A 27,757-nucleotide genomic window follows, 5' to 3' on the forward strand; every position below is an offset into this window, starting at 1 on the left:
GCTTAAAACGTACAGAAAATATAGAGGGCTAGACTATAGACAACATAGAAAAGTAACTTTAAGTCACGACTTTGTTAAATCTAACAGAACAAAAATTACAAATAAAAGTTTCATCATACTCGTCCACATTGCTACAAGCTTCGTGTGCCCATCCTTTATAGTTAAGACACTATATCCAACATTCTCAGATTTACACTGTACTACCCGGTTCTGTTGAGGTCCCGGTTTTATCCTACTACGCCATTACTCAGAACTACAGGCCTAGCACCTCTTAATTAACACAAAAATCCTGATTCAAGACATGAAATAAAAGCAAAAAAGGTATTGTTATATGTTGTATATTTACATAAGTCAATCTTCCAGTGGTAGGAAACAGTAGTATATTATCGATGGGAGACAAATCAAAAGTTTTCTACACAAATTCTTCAACACATCGCCAATGACAAAGGAGCCACTTACTCAGCTTTGTCTTAAACTAAGAATGACATGGTTGCTGTTTGCAACTAATTTCATGCGTTGGCCAACAGATGCCGGCTCTAATATAGCCAGAAAACTCAGGTCCCGGTTTTATCCGCCTACCCGGTTTTATATGACTTTCCCGTATATTTTAAGGTATACTACATATGCAATAGTTTTTACGTTAAGCACATTTTTGCCCTCCCCGCTGGTCTACTGGCTAGCACGCGCGCCTTCGGTGCATGGGATCTTGGGTTCGATTCCCGGTAGGAGAATATTGAACGACGCAATGGCTCGGATTCCACCTTAAACTGTAGGATCACATCTCATATAGCCTCGCTGCTGAAAAAGTACGCTAAATTTCAATTACCAAACCAATCCTTAATCATATTTCATCATCACCCGTAAAAATACGGTATTTCACAGTACAAAATTTCAAACTTCAATTTTTCACAAAATTGGTATGTGATACATAAAAAGTAATTGCAGATTCGATTTTCTTACGTAAAAATACATAAGAAAAACATGTTTTCATCTAAAGGACAGATTTCGTGTTTCACAGTGTAATCATTCTCATGCGCTTATCTTGATAATAAGAACTAGGGAGATAATTGTGGAAGTTAAGTTTTAAAAAGTCATTTCACTCCGTTCATCAGTGAAACACAGTCAAAACAGTGTATCGAATGTGGTTCGTTGCTATTTTTTCTTTCAATTTGTCTTTTCTTGACAGAAATCGAGATCTTCACTCATTTTTATATATGTTCGTTTTTTAAATACATTTAGTATAGAAAGAATTCAGTCAAATTGGATAATTTTGTAAGAATAAAAATGTTGATTGGGGTGTGAAATGAAATCTACTTAAAAAAAAAAAAAAAAAAAAAAAGCATTTGGAATGAATTTAATTGATATTGGAAATATATTTCGTTAGTCACATTCAAATCCGTGAAGATTTGATATTTTAAGTAATTTTAGACAATGAAGCTAGTGGATACGTGGATGCATTGCACGAAAAGAATAGGTTTATGACAAATACTTGAAAGGTGTATTGCAAAATTTATTTAACATGGCTCGGCTATAAATATATGAACACATGTGTTGTTTTTAATAAGTGGGCTAAATTCGGGTAACACTTTAGTGGGATAACGAAACATGGTGAAATTGGTGCTCCGTGGCGTCCTGATAGTGGGAAATAAAATAATTTTGCATTTAAGTATTGTCTAAGGGGGCCAACTTTACTTTGAACAGATGGATTTTACATCAATTACAGCCAGATATGGAGTGCACATTGTATACGCATTATGAACTGCTACCTGCAATAGTATACTGGTACATATTGCATACAACAATAGGTCCTTCATGTGTCGCTGGACCAGTTGTTCTCTCATCAAGTACGCAAATTATTCTACCAAAGTCATTAGGTCGATGTTGAACGCAATATCAAAGATGTATCCGCTGTTTGTACTTGGGTCTTTGGTCATCCATCTCGACATGATGTAATACTACATACCAAACATTCTAGAACAGAAATACCTTCTGTACAGGCAAAGTCTAATTTTGTATGAGAGTTTGTATTGCAGTTGCTTTAGCATGTAAGAATTTGAGAATATTTACTCTTCACTCTGAAAGCGATGATAAATGGATTTCGAAAAATGTCAGCAGCTAATTTAGTTTCCTTAACCTACAAGAAAAAAAGAAAGAAAGGTAGAAATGAGGCCTAAAAAAATAAAGATTTTTCTTTGTTGTTTCGGTTTCATTCAAATGAAAAATATTTGAGGAAATATTGTTAACAGGAGAGGGTGGAAAACAATAGTAAAGTCTTGTACCGTGTGACTATGTCACAGTAATCTCTGATGTTTCATCAGTTAGAGCACTTCAGAAGATTTCCTTGAGTTAGACGTGTTTAGGGTGTCGAAATAAGAACTTACTTTGCAATTGCAAAATGTCGGAAAACGTTTTACAAAAGTGGTTGAAGTGGAAAAAGGACAATTGTGTTAATTTTAGTGAGGAAAATGTGCAAACAAGAAAAACAGAAAAATCTAAACAAGATGTTACTTCAGAAAAAGACTCGAAAAACGCTGTAGAAAAGTGGCTAGAACGAAAAAAAAAAAAAAAAAAACAGTAATGGTGTTAATTTTGGCGAAGAAAATGTTCAAAAACAGCAATCGAGATACAGCGAAGAAATATCTAAAGCAGCCGGCATTTCAGAGAAATATTTTTATTATTGTTGTTGTTGTTAGTATTAGTATTAGTATCATTAGATCTAAACATTCTGGCTCAACACACACACACACACCAACACTAAGCCTCCCCCCAAACAAAAAAAAAAAAAAAAAAAAAACCTGGCTACGCTACTGAGGGGAACATTTTGTTCGATTCATTGGAATATTTCTGTAAGTACTGAATTCGATTTATAATGTGCTCCGTACCCTCAGTCTCAAGTTTCAAGAGTGGTTATAATAAATTCATCATCATTGGATAATTTATTTGAATCATTCAAATTATTTTATCATCATTTAGCTTTATGTCGCTCTGTAATGTCCCGTTTGCTCATTCTGTTTGGAAGTATGACCCGAGATCATATGCTTCAAAATGTGTGCGTTTTTTAGTTGCAACGTCACGTTGACGTAAACTAACAAGCTTTTCGTTTCCTTCAAAGTTTTTTCATCATTTGCAGTGTTTCTGAAGCGATGATTTCTGATGTAAAATACAATTGTTCTTATGGTTTTTAGTCTTAACGTCACACAAACTGATATAATTGGAATAGAAATGAGGAAATTACGCCAACATATTATGACGTAATGAATGCTGCGCACAGACGAAGATGTTAATCTCCTGTTACAATTATTTCTTTAAACAATATTGTATGAAGAAACTAAAACACTTTCAATAAAAGTTTGTATTTGAGATATATGTTTATTTTATTTATTTATTTATTTATTATTTTCCAGATTAAGCAACATTAGGCATAGTCCATCGGAGCCGGCCTTGAATCGTCCTAATTTCACTCATGCACGGTCTAGTTCGTTAAGTCGCAACTTCGAGAGTAGAACAGATACAACTGTAAATAGTAAAGAAGATATAACAGAGAACTATACAAGGCAGTTAGACAAACCTTCTCCAGTAAAGTCGTCTCCGAAATCGATTAATGACTTGCCTGTGCCAATGGATACCACTGATTGTCCGGTGAGAATCGGGAAGCCAGAAAAGGAAGATTTTGTGCCAATGGTTTCCGATAAACCAACAGGACTTGACCTGGAAGAATTCCTGCCCGTGAGTAAAACAGTGCTTACTTAAGACAGTAAATGAAGATTTTTAATCTAGTTGTTAGGGAAATGAATGAAATACTTCATTGATTGCGTCTATAAATTTTCGTATTTTATTTCAACTACTTATTCTGTGACAAGAGTTCTAAAATTGAAGTAAGACCTTTGATAAACTGGTTGTTTATGTAGTAGAATTTTTAAACTGTTTTCTTTATGATAGAACTGCAGATATAACAGTTCTTTTGTGTATACTAACAATGTGGTAATGAAAATGAAGAATGAATGAGACCTAAGAATAAAGTAGGGCCTAAAAAGACCCTCTCATTGTTAGTGTGTGTCGGGACTCGTATTAGCAACCTTGATATTTAAAACCAGTCAAGATTGTCAAATGATATAAGTAAATATTTAAAAACAAAAAAGGATATTTTACAAGGGTGATTCAGAAAGTAATGCCTCCAAGGTGATACATTTATTTGTGTTTGACAGGATCGATACAGGCGTCAGTGGAAAGCTTGCAATGCCAGCTACAAATGATGCCATTTTTTAACATAGTCGCCATTACGGACAACACAATTGCGCCAACGCGAAACAATGTTTTTCATGCCGTCGGCAAAGAATTGTGGTGGCTGCTGGCGACACCATTACCGAACTTCTGTTTCCACATCCGCGTCATAACTGTAGTGTTGGCCCTTAAGGTGATCTTTAAGTTTGGGGAAGAGCCAAAAGTTGCAGGGGACAAGATCCGGACTATAGGCAGGATGAAGCAGAATGTCAGCAAATACTTTGCCAACAGATGAGACAACTTTGAATTTTTTTGCAGAGGAGAAAACATGTGGCGGTACTCCATCGATTGACACTTCGTTTCCGGGTCGTAATGGTGTATCCACGTTTCGTCGCCGGCGTTGAATGTTCCTGGACGCACAACCCTCCACTGTCAGAAATTGAGTGTTTCAACCAGACGTCACCACTGGATCTGGATGCCATTGATTGCTCCGTTACTCTGGAACGAGAAGAGATAGGAAGGTGAAACAAGTGAGATTCTATAGCTTAAACATCAGTGCATGAATAATAAATAGTTCAGAATGTTTGCAGTACTATTTGTCAAGTAGTGAGCTTGGAAGCATTACTTTCTGAATCACCCACTTATATATCATAACTGATTTATATAGATATAATTAATTGATAGTCTGTTTGATCAGTAAAGGTTTAGTGTCAGAAAGCTTTTTATTTATTTTTCAGAAAAGTTATCAACGGACATTTGGATACCAACAGGCGTTTTCCGAAATGTCTGAATCTGAAGTATTTTCCTCCATAATGCGAGGGCATGATTCTGTGATGGCTGTGCTTAGCAACAGACAAAGAAGCTTACAAATAGTATATTCGTTGTGGCATACTAAAGATATTAAGGTGAGGTAGTATTCATTATGTTACATTTTTTTGTAGTTAGCTTGTAAAAACACAAATTCATTGATTTAGAAGGAGAAATATAAGCTGAAAGAAAAAAAAATATAGCCTTAATATCTGTAATCTCTACAAAGTATTTATAATTAATATCTTAAACTAGTTCTTATATTTCTTATAGTCTGTCCATTTTAAATAGTAACCTCTGACATTGCAAACAAACTGTTAAAGAGTGCCTTGTTGGCTATAACACGCGAAAAGATGTCCAAGAAACAGATAGGTGAGCAGTCAGTCTCTTCGTGAGCCCACTACGCTGTATGGTGAAACGAGGCATGAAAATTATCGCGCTTCTCATTATAAATGAAGTTGATAGTTATTCCTAAAAATGAAGACTGCTAGATTTCATACATTATTTCAGATACTACATATTTGGATTTAATTGGTATATTTTGAATTGATGTTAGATAAGCAAGTTGAGATACCGTATTGCAAGTGTGTGAAATGCATTGTACAAAAATGATCCAAGTGATTGACTCCTACGCCTCAGCTTAACCAATCATTTAGCTTCATAGATAGCATAAAGATATAGTTTCAATTTAAATTTTTCATTTAAAAAAATGAATATTTAGCAATCCTCTATGATATGAGTGTTAAATTAAAACATTACTGATGATAACAGTATTTCGAGTTCCTCGTGACTATGTTGTAAGCGTACACGTCTTGGCATAAGAGATGGAGTTCGATTCCCGGCGGGAGCTCGTGCTTCGAATCTCACTTTAAGCTATAGATCTTCGGTCCTGAAGAAAACTAAAAACTCGAATCTCCGTCTTACCGTCTCAGTGCACTAACCACTTCGCTTTGAGATTAGCTATATAATCTCACTCTAGAGGTCTATGTTCAGCTGTTGGATTGTATCACAATTACTGTTTCGCTTCGATAATTCAGTGTTTATATTAATGAATGCCTGTGACGGTTAAATTTCTTCTAGTGGTCGAGCGGTTAACACGAGTGCTGCGTACACTTGGACCGGGTTCGAATACCGTTCGCAGTTCTTGCCTCGAAAGCAGACCCGAGTAATGGTTCGAATCCCGCTTTAAATAGTTTGTTCAATCTTGTAGACTCGGTCTGAAAAGAGACGTTGAACTCAAATCAATCCAATCCAACTCATAGCAGTTGAATTTAAAAAAAAAAAAAAAAAAATGATATGAGAGAAACTGAAGAAACAATTAGTTGTTTTTCTTACACTAGTAAAAAAAATTAAATTGGAACAGAATTCACACCATATCTTCGGTGTACCATCGTCGTATGATCTAGTGTGTCCTGTGTTTGATTATTTCGAATTATGCGTTACGATGTTTATGTAAGACCTTTTGGTAACATAGTATGTGTACTGTTTAGGCTATCCACAGTCCTTATCAGTGCCATTAGTAGTGTAGTATTTCGGATTTCAAACAATTCTGTACGACAAATTTTTGCATATTTGGAGTTCCTATCTAACGTGAAAAAAATATATATTTATTTTACATAGGTATCATATTTTAAGCATATGATATTTAAAGCTGTTTTCCAAAAATGTGTTGTTTTGTTTCGAATGACAGAACTGGAACGTACATATTTATAAAATTGGGACGGATGGGATTCGAGCGCTGAATTTCTACATTAACTTCAGTATGCTAACTTCATGACCACGCCACGTACTTATAAACTTACTGATGTTAGTGGCTTCCACTTTTACTTCATTTTAGACATTGGCCGCGATGGCTCAGTGGAGAGCACTCACTTCTGGGGTCCCCGATTCGATTCCAGTTCACGCCAAGTGGGCTTTGTGGTTGACAAATACTATGTGCGTGGGTTTCTTCACAGTTGCCCCATTTCATCCCGTTTTCATAATTCCACCGTTTCGTACCCATTATCATCGTCTTACGTTAGCATAATTGTGGGACGTAAAATGAAATTTCATATTTTATGGCATAATATTCTAGTAATTACTTTGTCCTGTCCTAGCGTACTTCTTGTGTGTATGGATTATTATGATATGATTAATGCGAAATGTCAGCTTGGAGTAATTTTCAGTGTTAGTAGAAGACGATTTTATATTCCGGCAAGGCTGTTTAATCATTTTACATATTTGTAGCTGAGATTAAAGTGATCCTCTATAAAACCATTTTCCTCAAGATCAGTAAGTTTTCCTCGTGTATTTTACAACTTGTAAACAAGGATTTTCATGATCCGTCTCCGTATTTCTCTCAAACTTTGCAGTGATGCTTCATATAAGACACACATGTTGCTCGTCACAGTGATTAATTGCCCTGAAACACACTGTTCATCAATAATCAAACTTACGTTGCATTAGGGATGGAATTCTGCCCATAACAACTTAAGAATTTCGTTTTTAAAAAATCACTTGGAAGTTGTAATATATCAGTTTTTAAACATGTTTCTTTTGTACTCTTTGTTGAGGTGTTGATTAATGAATGTGGGTAAGTCCATTTTCACCTTCTATGTAAATGATGACTAGCAAGTTGAAAACAATTGCTTATTAAACATCAAATTTTGAAGCAGTCACTGGTTTTCAGAGTTATTTATATGCGTTTTATGTGAGTTTTTATTCTAGGTATAATATCACCTTTTAGAAGCGAAGCTATATGTGGCGTGGACCTATAGTTTAACGTGCAGTCGGAACCACATGAGTGTCTATCGTAAATCAAACCCGGATCTCGCTTACCAAAGACGAGAACGCTAACCATATAGCCAAAACGGTACATTAGACCCGGTTCGATTCCTGGTGGGAGCTTATGTGGTTCGGATCTTACATTAAGCTGTAGGTCCACTTTCCATATAGCTTCGGGTGCTGAACAGAACACTAAACTCCAGATCAACCAACAACCAGTAATATAGCCAAGAGGTTCTTCCGATATTTACATAGGTTTCCTATGAAGGTGGTTCACTAGAAACAAACATAAACTGATACCTACTTATCGATCCTATTGGATACATATCTATTTACCCGATGTTTCAGCCAGAAGAATTCTTTCCTGGAGTGATTATTTAGCTGGTTGTTTTTACATAAGTACTCAAATTTGTTATTTGTGTTACAGTCTGAATTGAATATTTGGATTTTATTTTAGACTTTAGTCAGATTATTACACAAAATTTGCGTTACTTAAAATTGTTTGTCTCTTTCTTTAAAGGCTGCAGTAGATTCGGCGATCAGCATGAATGATGATGCTGTTATCGTAGATTTATTGGGTGTCCTAACGTTACGATCGTAAGTATTATTATTCTTCCTTCCAACATATATAAAATAATAAGAAAAATCCCTGAATCTTGCAGGATAATCTTTATCTTCGGTATAACTTAATATACAGATGGTGATCAGAAAAATGGAAACACCTATAGTTGGCAACACGTCAGATGTATGGGTTGGCAGTGGTGTTGTGGCGCCCGCAGCGCCAGACCGCTGGTGGTGGTGTGTTAGGTCGGTCTCCTAACTACGTCAGGCGCAGTGGAACAGCAGTGTCCAGTGGCTGCAGCAGATGGAGGTAGTGTAAAATGGGAGACCTCTCAAATTTTCAAAGAGGGCAAATTGTTGGTGCGCGGTTATGTGGAGTGAGTGTGACGGCAGTGGCTACTGTGTCAGGTGTGTCGCGTGGGACTGTGTCGAAGGTGATGATGGCCTACACAACACACAGGAAAACCACATCGGGGAAGCGGAACAGTGGGCGGAAGAAAATCATGAGTGACAGGTCACGCCGGGTATTAAAGCACATTGTCACGCAGAACCGTCGTGCCACTGCGGAGCAAGTGACGGAGGAACTCAATCAGCACCTCCCCCACCCTATTTCGACAATCACAGTACGCCGCGAATTACATGACATGAACTTACGGGGTCGTGTTGCACGGGCCAACCTGCTCATCAGGGACCATAACGCTTTCGCACGCCGCAAATAGTGCCGCGACCATGCAACTTGGACCGTTGAGGACTGGAAACGTGTGATATGGTCGGATGAGTCATCCTTCACCCTATTCCCGACCACGGGCCGTGTTTATGTGTGGAGAATGCCCAAAGAAGCTTATGATCTGCAGTGTCTCCGCCCACCTGTGAAACATGGCGGCGGCTCGGTGAGGCTGTGAGCCGCCATATCATGGTTTTCGTTGGGTCCTGTGGTCACACTTAGCGGACGAATCGCTGCCAACGATTATGTCGCAATTTTAGGAAACCACTTGCATCCTATGGTCCGGATGTTGTTCCCGGACAATGACGCCATCTTCCAGGATGATAATGCACCCATTCACAGCTGGCGTGGTTGCAGCGTGGTTTGAGGAACATGGGGATGAAGTTCAACACTCCCCTGGCCCGCCCAATCCCCAGATTTCAACATAATGGAACATCTGTGGTCTGTCTTGGAAACACGACTCCGGCGACGATTTCCACCTCCATCCTCTCTCACAGAACTGGCCGATGCCCTGCACGAGGAATGGTGTAAAATTCCACTTGCTACCATTCACGACCTCTATGCCTCCATCCCACGTCGCATCAAGGCTGCTCTGAAGACGAAAGGTGGCCCGACACCATATTAATCTGGTAAGTTGCAATTTCGTTCATGTGTTTCCATTTTTCTGATACCATCTGTATATATATACTTATAGAAACGCATTTCAAAATATACACAGTACTTGTCTTTATGTGTTCTTGTAGTGGTGATCAAGTTACTTGTAAAGTGTCATCAATATTTCCGCCATAATGCACGAATGTCCTTCATCAAGATGTTTTCTATGCTAAATTGCGAAGATGTTGGGTTATTTACATTCTCGGGTCTAGCACTCAGCAAGAATAACCAATTTATAAGTCAATGAATTCCAGTATTTCACCAAATGACGAAAACACACTATAAAAGTATTCTATTCCTACTTCGTATTTCTTGTATGTATGACCAAAAGTGCACTTTTTAGCCGATATACAAAAGAGAGTACTGTATATAGTTTGAGAAACATAATCGCAAGATCCATCGTTGTTAAACAAAACTATCTTTAGGGAGTTTACATTGTGTTTGTTTTATTTATTTGTTCTGAAAAGATTAAATTTTAATGATTTCATGATAAATATGTGTATCATAGGGAGATTCTTGGTAAATGTATAAAATGAAATTTATGTATGCCTCTGTACACTTGCCAGAAGTCCCACACCACAAAACAGCCCAGAATTTTATTACAAAGGTTGTTTCCGATCTATATTGACGATTTTTACATGCGATAGTAGGGCCACCTAATGCAAAATGAATTACATCATTGACTGTATACACTGAACCTCAATTTAACCGTAACAGATGTGGTGAACGTTCTTATTGAAGAGATCTGGAAAGGCTTTATAACGTCGCTTTCGATCCACACACAGTTATGGTGTCACAATGAAGATGTTCAGGGAAGTGGATCCGAGTGTCAAAAATTCCCATAGCACATGCGTTAAAAGCAGCAAGAAAAGCGATATATGGAGCGGTTCCTATAAGGCAGAAAACAAACCAGCTCCCATCCTCCTACGATCCGTACACAGTGAACTATCCGGAAAATGGAGGTGTTTCGTACTGTTTCCTCACAGAGAAATAGTGAAAACCGGGCTAGAACCCCCCTTCCCCCAAGGATCACTTACACCATAATTGTGATCTGGGATTGGAAAAGTGTCGAAAGTAATGTGTTCAGAAAGTCCTGCGAAACACATTGCAGAATATTACATCAATTGACGTGTCTATGAGCACCATGTAGTCGGCGACATAAATACCTTGTCCGACTGGATGAGGTATAAATGTACATCAATAACCGTAACAGGCTACATGCAATGTTCTACAGAGAATGAGATTATAGGTTTCCAAAGATGGTACTGTAAATCTGGGAAACGTCATGGTAAGAGTTTCATTATCGTTGTTGGTTTCTGTTACAGTAGGATGTTAAAAGTACCCCAAGTCGCCGAAAATGCAGAGGTGAGTTCCAGTTATCAGGCTAACGTCCTTGACACCAGTTATAGCCATGACGTTCATTATCTGTATGGAAGGATGACAAATCAGTTATAGCCGTATCCCAAGACGAAGCTCCAGCCATCTTCTTATTCGACTGTCCTCTTCCTTTAAAAAAAAAAATGATAGAAGAAACTAGTATGCGTGTCATTTCCTTCGCTCACATTTCAGTAATATGTCAGTGTGACCCATCGATGGATAAACTGTGGTTCAGATTTGAATACTACTACAGTTTAATGTTCAACGTGGATCACTCACATCTGGATTGTAGGTCCATTAAATTCATTCGTCCCACGACTGTCAAAATAACATTATAATCTCCCAGAGTTCAATGCCTTTAAAACCACCACAATAGGACTACCGTCTTATTCATAAAAATTCATTTGTTGTGTGTGGCAGTTGTAATCTCCTCGTAAAATACCAGGAAAAGTAATTACACCTTTTAGAAATATTTTTAATATATTGAAAAAACGGAAGAATGCTTCTTCAGATACGAATTGTTTTGAAGTTAAGCGTTTGTACTGTGTAAGTGAAGAGGGGCAGACTTTTTCTCTCAGCAGTCATTTGTTTGTTTTCTCTTTATCTTAAGGAAACTATTTGCTGATAATTAGTTACTGTTTATGTGGAAAATGAGCAAATCCCATTGTCCATTGTCTGTTACCACCTTTTGGTTGGTTGATTAAAATTCAGCGTCCTTTCAGACATGGACCTAAGCTGAACGTGGGATCCGATGAGCTGCTACCAGGAATCGAACTCGGGCCAAATTTTACTAACCTTTGTTGTTCCACCGCCATCATCGAAAGTTAGGCATAAACTGTCGCCTCTAGATCTATATGGTAAAATGTGATTTTGTTTACAGAGTAAATAAATATGATTAAAGTGTTTCTTTACAGTTATGAATGAGTACAGAGGTTGTTCAGTCTACATTTGGCCAATTTCGACTTAACCTAAAAAATTTAGAAGAATACATGGCGCCAGGTCCGTAAGTGCTCGATGCGTTTCCCTTGGTTCCTAACAATAGCCCGACAGCGTAATTTCCACTGTAATAGTCTTCTCTGAAGAACTGGGAGGGGAATCTTGTCCCATTCCCTTTGCACAGCTTTCCAAAGTCCTTCCAGAGCTGTCACACGCTGTTTTCCCAAAGCTCGCTTCAGCAATCCAAATCCACAATAGTCCATAGGACTTGCATCTGGAGATTTAACAGATACCTCATTGAAAGGTATCACCTGTATACCACTTGCCTCCTCCATCTCCCTGTAGAATGCGAGGGACGATCGTGAGGTATGTGATGAGCCTTGTCCATGTGAATGCGCACCAGATTGGCGTAATTTCCGTACATTGTTGAAATCTCATGCTCGTAGATCGGCCGCATGATCTGCTTCTGAAAATACTGCGAATTTATTTTTGCAGTTCTTCGCCACGCTACGAATCTTCAGTTTACTTCGGTAACAGTAGCCAGTAACGACCATGAACCCTTTTGGGAAGGATTCTTTACAAACACTGATCCACCTTCTGAAGTTCTTGGCGCCTTTCTCTCGGTACATGATGGCTCTCGGTTTGCCGCAGTCGGAAAGGTAAATCCATGCTTCATCGAGCGTTACGACTTACATCCACCGTTGTTTTGTCAGATGCCGTTCGTACAGCTTCCGGGAGTTACACTTTCGTTCCTTTTGGTGGGCATCCGTGAGAAGATGGCCGCGAGCTTTCATGACTTTTTCCAGCTTGAGTTGATGGTGTAAGGTCTAACTCACAGTCCCCAAAGACACGTCAAGACGATTAGCCATACACCTTTGTGTTGGCGGATTTTCTTGCATTGCCATTTTGCGAAGTTTTCTCCGCATGGTGGAGGTGGCCTTGGTGCATTCCCGCTTCCTAGGCAACTTCGTTGGTGATCCAAATGGTGGAGCTTCGTTGCTCTTGCACTTTTAAATAACATTTTTTATTGCACTTAAACTGATGTTGCAACCATTCTTCTTGTACTGTTTTCTAATGACAGAAACACTAAAGTGGGCGTCATAAAGAGCCGCAACATAGCCTTCCCGAAACCGGCTTAGTTTGGACGGCATTTTGATCACAGAGCAGAAACCCACACACTTGGAAACAAATTTAACACAACACTCACAACAATGGTCCTGTTTTGTGCGTTATTGTCGTCCGCGCGGAAAAACAACTCCGTTCCCAGGAAGCCACTGCACAACGCTGCAGGACGCCAAGAGCCAGGTCGGGTGAGTCCATTCTGCCCGGGAGGGGGAAGGAACGAAATCAGCTAAACGTAGGCTGAACAACCTCTGTATTTGCTTCTCAAAGCAGATTTATGTGTGCAGTTTTTATTAGATGATTTTATGTTCAGTAGATTACCATACTTTCTTTAGGAGAGTATGTTAAGCGAATTATGACAAGGAGAGTTTTATTTTATTTGAATTTTTCTCCTGTTTAGGTCGATATGGAACCTTGATTTGTGCGTTTCTTTGCTGCCATGCATTTACAACTTGCTCCAGAGTAAATATGAAATGTGAGTACACTCTTTTATTTTTATTTTTATAATTATAATTCAACAACAATAATAATAACCAATGTCGTGACAGCCCTTCACCAGTTTGAGCCTGCTCCAATGATATCTGTTAGCGACCGGCAAAAATACCTCCAACGTAGCGTGGTCAGCACATCTCCTCGCGTTTGTATCTAACAGGCATATAAGAGACATTATAAACCTAGTGGCAGCCACGTATTTATTTGACTCCCTAGTTTGCCACACGACGCTACGTGAACGCCGTAAATTGGAGTGCGCTGGCAGGAAATCGAACCCAGGAGCACGTGGACGTGATGAGTCTAGAACTGTAACCGCTAGACTAAGGATCTCTATTATTATTATTATTATTATTATTATTATTATTATTATTATTATTATTATTATTATTATTATTATTATTATTATTATTATTATTATTATTATTATTATTATTATTATTATTATTATTATTATTATTATTATTATTATTATTATTGTGGTTGTTGTTGTCATCGTCGTGGTCGTCTAAGTATGAAGACGTTTAGATGGAAATGAACAAAGCATTCTGTGAAAGAATAAGATTCGTACATTGTGCAACCTTTATATTTTAAAAATAAAAATGAAAATTTTGATCAGTTTTCGATGACAGATTTCGATCAGTTCGAAAATATTCTAGTTTTCGACGTATACATCTATCGGGCGCTTATAAGGGCGATGAATAAAATGATGAAGCGATATAGTACGAAATGTTGAGAATGCTCTTAGAAATTTCCCATACTACAGTCTGAAGCTCATACGACGCGATTTGAAGTGAGACCGTGCAATATGATGGACCAGAATCAACATTGTAGCTTGTCAGCAATCAAATCTCATGGTTGGCAGTGGTATTTTTACAAGCAGGCCCTTAAAACTTATCAGAATATCACATTTATTACGTTAAGAATTGTTGAGTTGAGTTGATTTTGAGTTTAACGTCGCTTTGAGCAGCGAGGCTATATGAGACGTGGACCTACGGATTAACGTGGAATCCGAACCACATGAGCTCCGGCCGGGACTCGAACCCGGATCTCCCACGCCAATGGCGCGTACGCTAACCGCTTAGCCACGGAGGAGCTCTACGTTAAGAATTGTGTAGCTTAGGCCATAAACGTAGAAACGAAAAATCAATGAAGGTTTATTACTGTAGCTAGTTGTAGCGAGCTCGTGCAGGTAATGTGTAATATTTCGATTCAAATTGAGTCTATAGGAGAATATACGGAAGTCGTGTGTAGTTTGTTTCAAAGTCGATTCCTTTAGACAGAATTTCTTCTGTCAGTAATGTCTAAATTATTTGACCAATAGTGTTTCGTACGATAACTTATTATACGTTAACTTATTTATACCACATTTTCAGACCGTAGGAGCGTTTATGTATGGGTCAGTATGAGAGAAAATGAGATATAATTTCTTAAAAAAAATAATTTTTAAAAAAACGGATACGTAAAAAAAAAAAAAAAGTGTATAGTTTGGCAATAACTGAAAATATCAGGCAGCGCCAAAACTCAAAATATTTCAGAGAAATTGTTCGTTTTAGGGCCAAAAGAATCTATTCTTACCAACAGACTTCACGCACTGAACTTCATGTTCCGTATCATCAACGGCTTTTACAATATCTAGATATAATTTGTCCATATACATAACTCTGCACCATATGCCAATAAGTGTTGAACTTGTATTATCATCATCTCTAGGTGCCATATCATCTTTCAATATCAGTGTTAGCTGCCTTTTACGCTGAGAAATCATCGTGCGTAGTTCGAAACAATCACAAGCACATGGTCTCTTGCAAAAGCAGGAAATAATTTTAGTAATTTTATTTATTTATTTATTTATTTTAACTTTTTTTTCACTTTAAGAGATTGGGTACTTTAAGCAAGTTGTTAAGAATCTAAGAGTCATTAGTGAATATATTGGAGCGTTGAACGTAAAAAATTTTAACTTATTAAAGAATACTTGGTCGCACAAAATCTCTCGAACATAGTTTTGGTACCAGATATATCAACTCCGTGAGCAATTAATTCAATTACTAGTCTTTTTAACTGCAACAACGCTTTTACTATGACTTAATTCACTGAAGTTGCACGTTGTGTGTTGAAACTTGTATTCATCAAAGAGTTTATGCAGAAAGAAAATGTTTCCTCGATCGATATTGCTTGGTTGATCCATCACTTACAACGTAAAGTTGGCTGATTGTGTTTACATCTGTAATATAAAATAAAACGGAACCTAAATGTACCCATATCGCAGACGGGTCATGCCTAGTCGAATCTGGTATAGGGCAAAAATCGATTATGATTCGTTCTTTGGGAGAAGTTACGGAAGCAACACACGTTTGAAGACAAACTTGAGCATGAGAACACCGAAATGAAGGTGATGAATTTCTTGCGAATATTTACAATTATAGTTCTCTGGGAAGTCAGTGTACATTACAATGATGATTAGGACTTTGCTTTCGGGGTTTCTAAACCACATGTTGATGATATATGTTGTAGTTATGTATTTAGAATGATACTAAATCTTTTTCAAATTCTCGAGCAAAGTCTACAATTTTACGTATAAATTTCTCTTTGATTGCAATGTACCTCTACTCATAGTCATATACATATCACACACTCATAGTAAAAAGAACCTAAACCACCCAAGAAGAATACATAGAAACACACCAATAAATCCAAAACAAAAGAGTGGCTAGTACATACGACCACTTAATACAAAAAGATAACGATCACATGCAGAATCAAGCTTAACCTCATCCCTAGTAAGTTCATCTTTGCGCTCTGAAAGGGAGGAGCCAATAATAATAATAATAATAATAATAATAATAATAATAATAATAACACTTGAGCAAACATTTCGTAAAAAAAATCCACACAGAGAAAAACACGGTTTTTCCGAATTATTATTGCCCCCTTGCGTCCTCCCTTTCAACAAGACTCAAACGTATAACACAGAAACGAGAATATACTGTCCGTACTACAAAAACAAATACCAAAAAGAAACTAAAATTCTCCACTGAGTAAAGCAGCAAGATTGCTATATAACCGACACCTGACGACGCACTTCAGGGTCAGTCTGTTCCTAGATTGTCCGCTTACCATCTCTCCTACTCTGTTCGGCTGTCCTGGGTATGGGGTAGTACTCTTTACAAACATATACATACACACTATTAGACTGCACTAGGCTATATGATACTCCTTACAAGCATACATTCTGTTCTGCTGCACTGGGCCGTGGAGCGTCCTTACACAAATATAACCTGAACCTTGCAAATAGAGGAGAAAAGGAATTAGAGACAACCGCGTTTCCGGATGGCCTTTTTAATTTTGCTCAACTTTTTTATTTGTTTTAAGTGTATTATAGAGTTCATAATAAAAAGTGACAGATAAAACCACAAAAGTTTCTAATATTCATTAGTCTGCCATCCTGGTACAGTAGAATATTGCAATAATTATAAAATACCAATAAGTACAGAATAGTCAATTGTCAAGTCATGTTAGGTAGGTTTGGAGCGGGAAACACTAACAGGATGATCAGAAAACCCGGTTCCTGCTAGATTTTCGGAACTTCGTATTTCACTCATATTTCGGAGCTTCCTTGTGGATGGTTAGCAAACGTTGTTTGTTGTTTGTTGCAAACGTCTTAATTACGTTGCCTATCATAATACATGAGGGGCTACCAAAAAGTTCGTGCAATCACCTAGAAGAAATCCACTCTGGGGAACTATGACATCATGATGGTATTAATCCTTCTGTACGTAGTCACTGTACTTAGCGACACGTTCTTCACTTTCTGTAAGCCTGTTTTGTAAATGTCTGCAGTTTGGTTGAAGTTAACCTCAGAAATGACGTTAACTCTACTGTCCAAATGGCGTCCTTTGAGTGAACACTTCATTTCTGAGAAGAGAAAAAAGTCACTTGGTGCTTGATCCTGAGAGTATGGAGGGCGGGGCAGTATTTCATATCCTAATTTTATTGTCTTCATCATAGATGCTTGGGCGGAATGAGCTGATGCATTGTCTGCCAACAGCAGCACCTTTTTTGTGATCAGTCCACATTTCTTCTTCAGTTCCTCTCGTGTTAATAGGTATTAATAATAATTTGCCCCTGTGATTAGGTGATCTGTCATGATGACCTCTTCTCAGTCCCAGAAAAGCGGAAACCATCAGTTTGGCAGCAGACGTCTGCACTCGTACCTTTTTAGGGACGGGGGAGGAGAGGTATTTCTATTGTTTGCTCATTTCCTTTGTTTCTGGGTCCCCAGCTTCCATCCATTGGCAGTAGTATTTCGAAAAAGCCCTTTTCATCCACCTTACAGCGATGCAATATTTCTGTTGCAACGTCATCGCGATTTCTCTTCTGGAAAGCTATGAGCAGTTGTGACCATGCTGACTCTTTCTGAAGATGCAGCTGGTTGTAAATGATATTCCAGGCTAACTCATACCAGTTGTACACATTACATTTACAATAGTTATCCTCCTGTTCTTCCATTATGAACTTCATAACTTTCTTCGTCAAGGTGACATCATTGAAAGATGGTTTTCTAGATCTAGAAATGTCCGTGGTGGCCGTGTTCCCAGTTTGGAAGTGTTGTTTCCAGTTGGATACCATTTCATAGGATGGGCTTTCATGCCCATAGACTTATTTAATCTATCCGTGGATCTGCTTTGCTGATTTCCCCTGAATATGGGGGTACTTCATGACGCTCCGTGCCTCAAGCTTGTCAGTCATCATACCTTCGGTGATTTACTTGAAAAAAAGAAAGAAAAAAAGAGTTCTAACGTGTCCAGAATTCGCATGAATAATATACAAGGACCTAACTATAAAATGCATGTCCGAAGGGGTTCGTGGTTAGTCACCTAAGTGATTGCACGAACTTTTTGATACCCCTCGTATCTTAAGTGTTTTATATGTGTATAATTCTTCCTTACCGATACGACAAATGGGAATTCCGGAAATGTCACCCTCCACAGATAATTTCATTGCGTAGTTAAAGCTCTTCACTAAGCTCATACCCACATCGTTCCGCAAGAATTAATAACAAAGAAGGTAATTTAAAGAATATTTATCACCTTTCGTCAGTGATGGCGGGAAAACCGAATTGTAAATATTTTGAAGTGTGAATTTATTATGAAAGTATTTGATTTGAGAATACCGATAAGCATTTTACACTATACTTTATGTTTATAGTAAAATTGTGAAATATTTTGGTTGTTTTATTATGCTCCTGTTAGCAACATTATTTTAGGCATACATTTAGATGAATTTAACTGTTTTAACCAGTTTATTTGCCCCGTTTAGCTAGTTTCCGAATTTATTCGTGACACTTGAGGAAATTTCAGTTGGCGAGGCCTTCTATGGATAATAGAAAAACATTGCTACTCTAAATATCAGATAGTCTAAAAAGTAAGCCTTTTGCGCACGAGATGGCGTTACTGTCTCGTGCAGGATGAGTTGCAGCGGGTCAGGCCTAGCGTCATTTGATATAGTGCCTAGTAAGTGTGCAACATGTGGAATTTTTATAACCAAGATGTAAGGTACCGTGAAATGGGATGAAATCTATCTCAGCGACATTTCTCTTTCTTGTAAATGCTGCCACTTACTGGTTACTTGAAGGAACCGTAATTCTAATCTCCCTTGAAAGGTCCATAGAAAGTAACACTGCAGTGTGTTGTTGAATGTTTTTAAGTTTATATTTGAGAGCTCTTGGCAGAGATAGAGTGGTTTTATTACAAGTGTAAGTTCTTTAGTCAGAGGAGAAGAGGATGTGGATCATGGGTCAGGATTGATGAGGGTGGGTTTTAGTGAATGGTGGGTCAGAATGAGTTATGGTAATCGTGGGTCAAGTGGATCACGGTGGATGTTGGATCGACTGGATCATAGGTCAAGAGTAGTGATGGGCAAAATGGTTCATTTCGGAGAATTGATTCATTTAGTCTGATTCACTGAAATGATTCGATCATTTAATTCGTTCATATGAATTGGTTGTCAGCGCATTTCCTTCGCGCAAGTGAATTGGTTGGGAATGATTCGCTCATTGAATCAGTTAGGTTTCCGCGCATCTATTTTGCGCAGATGAGTTATTCGATCATATGAATCGGTTGGGAATGATTCGCTCATTGAATCAGTTAGGTTTCCGCGCATCTATTTTACGCAGATGAATTATTCGATCATATGAATTGAGCGGGAATTATTCAATGATATGAATCGCTTGGGCTACTGCACTTCTTTTCTGCGCAACTTAATAAATTCCTCGTTAGGAGAGGAAGTACACCACATGACACGGCCAGCGTTGCATTCAGTGAAGCCATATCTAGCATCTTGGTGCTAGATCTAGCATAATTCATACGCATTTAGCATCTAGCATTTTGACTTTAGCATCCTGGCCAAATCTAGCATAATTTCATTTTACTCTTTGTTAAAAAGAAAAAGAACGAAAATTTAGATGGCTTAAAGACCGTCGGGAATTATTCTTTTTAGTTGAAACGAGGTTGGAGCAATGAAACCAGTCAGTATCTCTGAGGTTGTAATTTTTTGTTGAATTCAGAGCAAACGCAAATGTTCAAAAATAGCAAACGTGACTGCAAAACATATTTACTTACCCATAGTTTTATTACTGCCAACTGACACCTGAATGTGTGTTATCTGGGATGTTTCCGTTCCTTTCAATTTACAGCTTGAGAGGGGAGGGATTTGCGCGTCAGGGGACAACTAGTAATACACTAAAAGAAATGCTTCAGGGCTGTGTCGGAAGCGGCATGTTATATATACATTTCTTAAAATGTTATCCATTCATAAAATATAAATTCGACCATCCTCCCTTATAACGTGCCATTTATCATCATTCCTAACAGCGTCATATTAAATTTGTACATGAATACAGTTAATACAGTCCATTAAAATAATGAAGATAAGCAGGGGCGTGTCTTTAAAATTAGTTAGGAAAGATAATTTGAAAATCTGGCATAACTTACAAATATCTAGCATAATTCAGACCCGTGTTTGGCATCATCGCGAGTCTCGAGTGTGGCAACCCTGGTTGCATTGGGGTGAGTGGTGGCTCAGTGCTATTATGAAGTTTCAATAATATGGTGTTGCTCTGTTCCCATTGTTGTTATTTTTGCATCTTGTTTTGATATTAGGGCTTGAGGCAAAAACTAACTCCACGTTTTTTCTGCCAATTCCAGTTCTCGAGGAAGTACTTTGTTGAAATATACTCCATAAAATTTTCACGGGATACTAGCAGTTTTAAGAATTTATTTGTAACTTCTTATTGTCGTACATATTAATATGGGAAAAAATATAGAGTCCTAAGTGCAATGTATAGGCTACATTCATGTTTTTGGTTTTAAATACAAAAGTACTATGCAATGAGTCCGTAGTAGTATATTCATTTCTGATACGTATTCCCCAGGTACACTTTGTAAAGTACACATTATGTTAATGAATTTTATTCTGTTGTTACGTCTTACAGTTTTGCACCATAGGCTAAAGAAGAGGCGGATGATTAGTTAAAGTAAATTATCTCGCAATCCATTCTATTCTATCCTGAGGTCACCGTAGCTCACTGATAAAGCTGTTACCTCCGGTGTGTGGGGTTCTTGGTTTAATCCACTGCTAAATAAGTTTGTGGTGTACATCATGATGTCGGTGGGTTTTTGTCGGGTACTCCCGTTTCCTCCCACACTCTCATTCCACCTATTCTTCCATAATTATTCACTTGCCTTAATCATTCGTTTTCGTTAGATTAATGGACATAAACATAGAATGTTAAACTGCAAAATTTGTATTTTATCCTATTACATTCTAAAATATGTTCCATTTTATTCTTGACTGGCAAACAATAATGATCTTTTTGAATTCTTTTGAGCTAGAGAAGAAAGGGAGTTAACACATCAACATATACTTAATATTATTGTGATCATTTTATAAGGTTTCCCTCTGGGAGACATTGAGTAAACGCGGAATGAAATGAAATGTTAAAAAGTTTTACGTTCCATGGTTATCTTCGTCGAGACTAAAGGAAACGATGATGATGAGGATGAATGAAATGGTGAAATGAAGGAAGTTAGCGAAAACGAGAGAATTCAGAGAAAACCCAAACATATGGTGTTTGTCCACCATAAAGCACATTTAGCGTAAATAGGAGAAAATTAGGGACCGCGTCCACCAGAGGTGAACGCTTTAAGACTGAGCCAATACTACTTCAATAAGCAAAAGATGAACTTATATTTGCGAAAATACTTGTAACCCCAATTGAACCCAATCTGAGAAATGCCCCAGGGGATAATTCTTAGCCTCGGGGTATTTTCTCCTCGCCTACCCCTGAAATCATCACTGTTCATCTATATTCTTAAGAGAAAACCATTAGCTAGTTAAATTTGAGTTGAGTTGATTTTGAGCTTAACGTCCCATTCAGCAGCAAAGCTATATGAGACGTAGACCTACTGGTTAACATGGAATCCGAACCACATGAGCTCTTGCCGGGAATCGATCCCGGGTCTCCCACATCCTCTTGTTTACATGGAAGCTCAGAAAATCATTTGTATCTCTACGTCCATTTCAATAGTAGTAAAGCGAAAAATATGTACCACTAAACAAGGGCACCGATTTCTCTGTAACTTGGGAAGGGGGTGCATTAAGGTGTGTTTGGTTGCAGACAAGGGTCTAAAGGATTTTAAGACTAATTCAAGTTATGCTAAATATTGAATATTCATAAAAATACATTTAAGCATTCAGGGGTCCGGTCCCCCCAGAATCGGCGCCCTTGCCACTAACTTTTTTGCATGTGGACAAATGTTTCTACTGAAAGATGCAATGCACTATCTTCCCAGAAAGAATCTGCGTCTTTCTATACATGTATATACATTTGTGAAATCCATTATGTACAGAACAAATAGTTTACAGTGCACTTTTTCTGTGTAAATATTGTATTTAGATTGAATATAATATAGTACTTTGAGCTGATTATGAAACACTAAAATTGACCTTTTTGGCTAGTGCAGTTGAAAGTGATGGTAATATCTTTATCCAATGTACGTATAGTATCTTGATAAAATAGATAAGCGATCATCAAGAGTATGTTTAAACTAACTACGAAATCATATTATATCTAATTGAGCAACACTGTCAGTACTTCACGACGAGAAGCAAGCAACAGAAAAGTTTATTTTGAAAGTAATATGCTTCTAACAACGCGGCTTCCTCTCTTCGCAAGAAGCAACCCTACCACGCAGGAAGAAAAAAAACAAAAAAAAAAAAAAAACGCACGCCATCTATGAAAAAAGGAAGAAAAAACGCGCGTACGATTTTCTTTCTTTTACCATTCCCCGTGAACTGCAAGATCATTTGCAGAAGCAACCCTATCAATTCTCTCACACAAGCTGGCATTTTGTGATTCTCAATTCATTTCGATCACGGCAAGCAATTCAGTGGAAAGTAAAATGATTCATTAGAATAATCGATTCATTTCTGGCAAGAATCATAATTCATTTGATTCAGGCCATGATTCGTTCATAATGATCGAATCGTTCATGATCGACACAACACTAGTCAAGAGTCAAGTTCTCATTGACTCACGCCATTTCTGCTCCTGGGAAGAAAGTAGTCTTGTTGAGTAACGTATATCTGTGTAAACAGGAATACAAATTGTTGCATAGTAATATTGTTGAGAATCAGAAGCATTTCATTGGTATAATCTGACTAAGCTGGAGTATTATTTACTGTATATTAGCCATAGGTTATATCACGGATGAATAATGGCACAATTTATTGGATTTTTGTATTTTGGAGGGTGCAGTCTATCATGTCACGTATTTACAAGAGTAAACGTGGTCGTTGATAAAATAGGAATGTATCTCATAAGTGTTCTGAAGGATGTAAAGAACTCGGCTTTAGGAGAGCATCTACACAGTATTGAATGAGTGGGTGAAGAAGGACCATCCAGAAGGTGGGCAAGCTTTTGGATGCTTATTGAATACTGATGTCGAAAAGTGTTCGTTGGAATTAGTGACGACATGTGCAGAATGGGGTTTCTCATTGAAACGGATTATTGACGTGCGGAATGTGGAAAATTATTTAAACTGTTCAGGAAGAATTGAAAAGAGCTTCATAGACAAAACAGATAGATCGCTGTATTTTTCCAAAGTAGACATCTCAAATGTCGAGGAGTGGATACAACATAAAAAGTAAAATCGTTGCGTGTTAGAAAAGTAAGATCTTTTTACTAGTAAAATGTATGAAAAGGTTACAGTTTTGATCGACTTCCTCCCTCGTTATGGTTTTGTACCGTGAAGAGGAGTGAACTTTCCTCAAAACTGCGCTATATTTTACAATTTTCTTTCGATATAGATGCAAATGCCGCTTAGGCCCGTGAAAAAAAACTTGTGTTGTTTATGGGCAATATACATTATCAAAAGCAACAGCCAAAAGATGGTTCAGTTGCTTATGGAAATTTCGATATCGAAGATGCTCCCCGCAGTAGACAATCAATCCCAGCAAAAGTTGATGATATTTTGACAAAAATCGAATAAGACTCGCATGTAAGCAGTCATGACATTGCCAGTGACCTAAACATCCATCACCGAACAATGTAAAACCATTTGGAGAAAGCTGGCTACAAAGAGAAAACACGATGTTTAGGTATCTCATGATCTGATTCAGAAACATTTACTCGTTCGAATTTCTATCTACGAATCTCTATTGAAACGTAACAGACTAGAGGAATTTCTGAAACAGTTGATCACGAGTGATAGAAAGTGGATAAGCTACGTCAACAATGTACGAAAAAGATCATGGTCAAATAGAGAAGCTACATAATCTGTAGCAAAGCTCATACTGACGCAAGAAAGGTTATGCTGTGTATTTTGGGAGAATTAGAACGGCATCGTGCATCACGAGCCGGTCCGGCGGACAGAACGATAGACTCAAACCTATACAGCCAACAGTTAGCGCAATGCCCTGGCACTTTAAAAGAAGCGTCCGGAAGTGGTGAACAAAATGTCGACCACGGTGACAATGCTAGACTACATACATTTTTAATGAATGTCAGAAATTGGGAGAACTTGGCTGGGATGTTTCAGTGCAAGCGACGGGATTAGGGTGTTGCCGGGAAAATGGCAGAAGGTCATTAAATAAAATTTTGCGTATGTAGTTGTATAATGTTATTTTCAAATGGCAATAAATGTATTCGTTATTTTGACCTCCAAAGGTTCAGTACTTTTTAGACAACCCTGTATTATTCTCGCACACTGTATGTACGAGAACTTGATAATCCTATTTGAATAATAGAACTTATAGAAAGAAAGAAAGAAAGAAACATGTATAAACAAGTATGTGGGAGGTAGATGATAAATACATAAATAAACTTGTCATATTGAGCTGGTTATGACTTGATTGAGAATTTTCTGAAAGGAACCACTGAAATGCTATTGGTTTTAGTTTTCTTCTTAGCTAGCAAATAGATTATATTAGGTATTCTTTCACGCAAATTGGCCGTGAAACAAATATGTTCATTTTAACGAATACAGATAAGAAAATAGATCATTGTATAAATTCGACTTATTTCCATATTTTATCCATATTTTGGATTGGCTATGTGTTAAACAAATATAGGTGTGTTTAAAAGCCGAGAATAATCTGGTTCTCAGTACAACTAATTACAAAGGAAATCGTTCTTGTCACCACAGATATTAAATAAAATAAAAACAAACGTACCACTACATTCCTCAATTGTCGAGCGGGCGTATACTTTCTTGCTTCGCAGTATATAAAGGTTCGGATTTAAACCCTCCGGCTGACCATGTTTTTCCAACATTTTTCTCTTCCCAGTTTTACCAGGCGAATGATGAGATAGTTGCTTTAAATGTAGGCTTGATCGCTTTCATCGTCTTTTCTCTTGTCATTGTTACTGATCGTTAGGTATTTCAGTGTAAATTGGACCTTCAGTCTTTCTTTAGATGTTTGTTAAATAAATAATTTAAATTAAATAAAATATTTGCTGTCATCACAGGCTGCAACTGGTATAAACAAAAGTGAAATTAGTGAAGTAATTGGATTGTCAACCCACTTCAATTTCTTTTCACTTTACAACTCGCTACATTCGAAATGCAGCTATGTGGCTTTCGACAAACTCTTTCGCATGGGTAGAATTAAAATTCTGCATAGCTAGACCTAGGACCAGGGGCGGCTCTATAATGCAGTTACAAAATCACGTGTCTTTGCAATTAATAGGAAGAAAAATATTTTTAAAAAATATTGATGTATTCCTGTATGTGTATGAGGAACGACCGAACACAAAATTTTTGTTACTTGAATATGGAATGTGCAACCTTGATTGATGTCCATGAGAGATTTGGGCAGGCCAGTCCATTCGCCAAATATTTTCTCCACCACCTGTACTGTTTGATGCAGTCCCTCATTAATATCCGGGCCGCTGCACCTTAGAAAAGACTTACGTGGATGAGAATAACGTTGACCGGTGAGGGTCCGGGTTCAAAAATTAGGAAGTCGGTATGCCCGTGCAACATTATTCCTCACCATATAAGAACACCTCGACCCCAAAACGATCATATTGGACAATGTTCCTGGGTATATTGTGTCACTCACATATCTCGCCAGATGAGTGTATGTTTACGAGTGTATAATCACTACTCAGATTGAATCTGCTCTTATCTGAAAAAAGAACGCAACTCCATTCCTCCTTAGCTCAGTCCTGATCTTGGCACCATTTCAAACAGTGAAGTGTTAACGAAACAAGGTAATAAAGGCCGTCGGTCAAAGAGACCACTCCAAAGCAGTCGACGTGGCACTATAAAGCATGACAGTGGGTGCTTTGCAATTCTGTTAAATGTGTTTGCAATTATACCTGCTGTTTGATGTCGGTCCCTTCTTCCCTGTTGCACAATGTAGCAGTTGTCCGCTGTTGTAGTTGGCTGTGGTTGACTCCCACTTCGCATAGCATTGCCTGTAGTTTGGAACGCTCGCTATGCATACGAAACAATGCTGTGGGCAACACCCAACTTCTGGGCGATACTCGTCGCACTTCGCCCTTCCAGTTTCTCGATTATTCTTCCTCGCGTAAAATCATCCAAGTGTTGTCTCCATGTCATGTTGTTATGAGTAACACCACTACAATGCACCTTAACAGATCTCTCACAGACACACTATTTTGTTCCTTTCATTCAAATGCTTCGTGTGGGGGAACATACCCATTCGGCGCTACAATCACATCATGCATTGTCTTGCTCAGTAGTAGGGGTCCGCGTATGTCCAGCCGAGTCAGCAAAAATTTTTGTGACGTCATAGGTCAAAGGTCAATGACCTTGGCCCGGGGTCAATGACCTAGGGGTACTTAGGACCATCCCCTCTAAATTTTGGCAGGGGTACCTTGGCCCACCCCCTAAATTTTGGCAGGGGTACATAGGACCACCCCGCTTAAATTTTGGAAATTGTCAAATCTAAAAATTTGGTATGGTAGCCTAGGACCATAGTATGTACCTCTATCAGTATTGGGTGTCTATGTCGTTCCCTTTTATGGGTAAAAAATTGCCAAAAATTCAAATTTCGGGGGTTTTTGACCTAATTTATCCCCTTGGATGAGGTATTATTACCATATATAGTTATATGGGCGTATACAGGGGTTCATTACCTTTTATAAGACATAGGTACATTAATGCACCCCTTGAAAATTTTGGCAGGGGTACCTTGGCCCACCCCTTAAATTTTGGAAATTGCCCAATTTCAACATTGGGTATTATAGTATAGGACGCTAATATGGATCACTATAAATTTGGGTGGTCCACCTCGTTCCCTTCTAGGGGTACAAAATTGCCAAAATATAAACGTAAGCAATACGTTGTACCACGTGTTTGGTTTTCGACCTAATTTATCTCCTTGGATGAGGTCCTATTACCTTATATGATTATATGGTCATGTATAGGGGTCCATTCCTTTCATCAGACATAGGTACATTAATGCACCCCTTGAAAATTTTGGCAGGGGTACATAGGACCACCCCCCCCCCTTAAATTTTGGAAATTGCCAAATCTAAAAATTTGGTATGGTAGCCTAGGACCTTAGTATGTA

At 38.0% G+C, this 27,757-nt stretch overlaps 1 protein-coding gene across 3 annotated transcripts in view; it reads left to right on the forward strand.

Moving 5' to 3' along the window:
• Positions 1-27,757, forward strand: part of kat80 (katanin p80) — a 122,707-nt gene that overhangs the window by 56,621 nt on the left and 38,329 nt on the right. For all 3 annotated transcript variants that reach the window (XM_081757630.1, XM_081757634.1, XM_081757636.1), the window contains 4 exons: positions 3,405-3,726; positions 4,959-5,126; positions 8,312-8,388; positions 13,566-13,640. In XM_081757630.1, the coding sequence (XP_081613756.1) occupies positions 3,405-3,726; positions 4,959-5,126; positions 8,312-8,388; positions 13,566-13,640 (642 nt within the window). The remainder of the gene's footprint in view (positions 1-3,404; positions 3,727-4,958; positions 5,127-8,311; positions 8,389-13,565; positions 13,641-27,757) is intronic.

Source organism: Thermobia domestica, chromosome 1 (genome assembly GCF_964235325.1).
Source record: "Thermobia domestica chromosome 1, izTheDome1.hap1.1, whole genome shotgun sequence".
NCBI classification, from domain to species: domain Eukaryota; kingdom Metazoa; phylum Arthropoda; class Insecta; order Zygentoma; family Lepismatidae; genus Thermobia; species Thermobia domestica.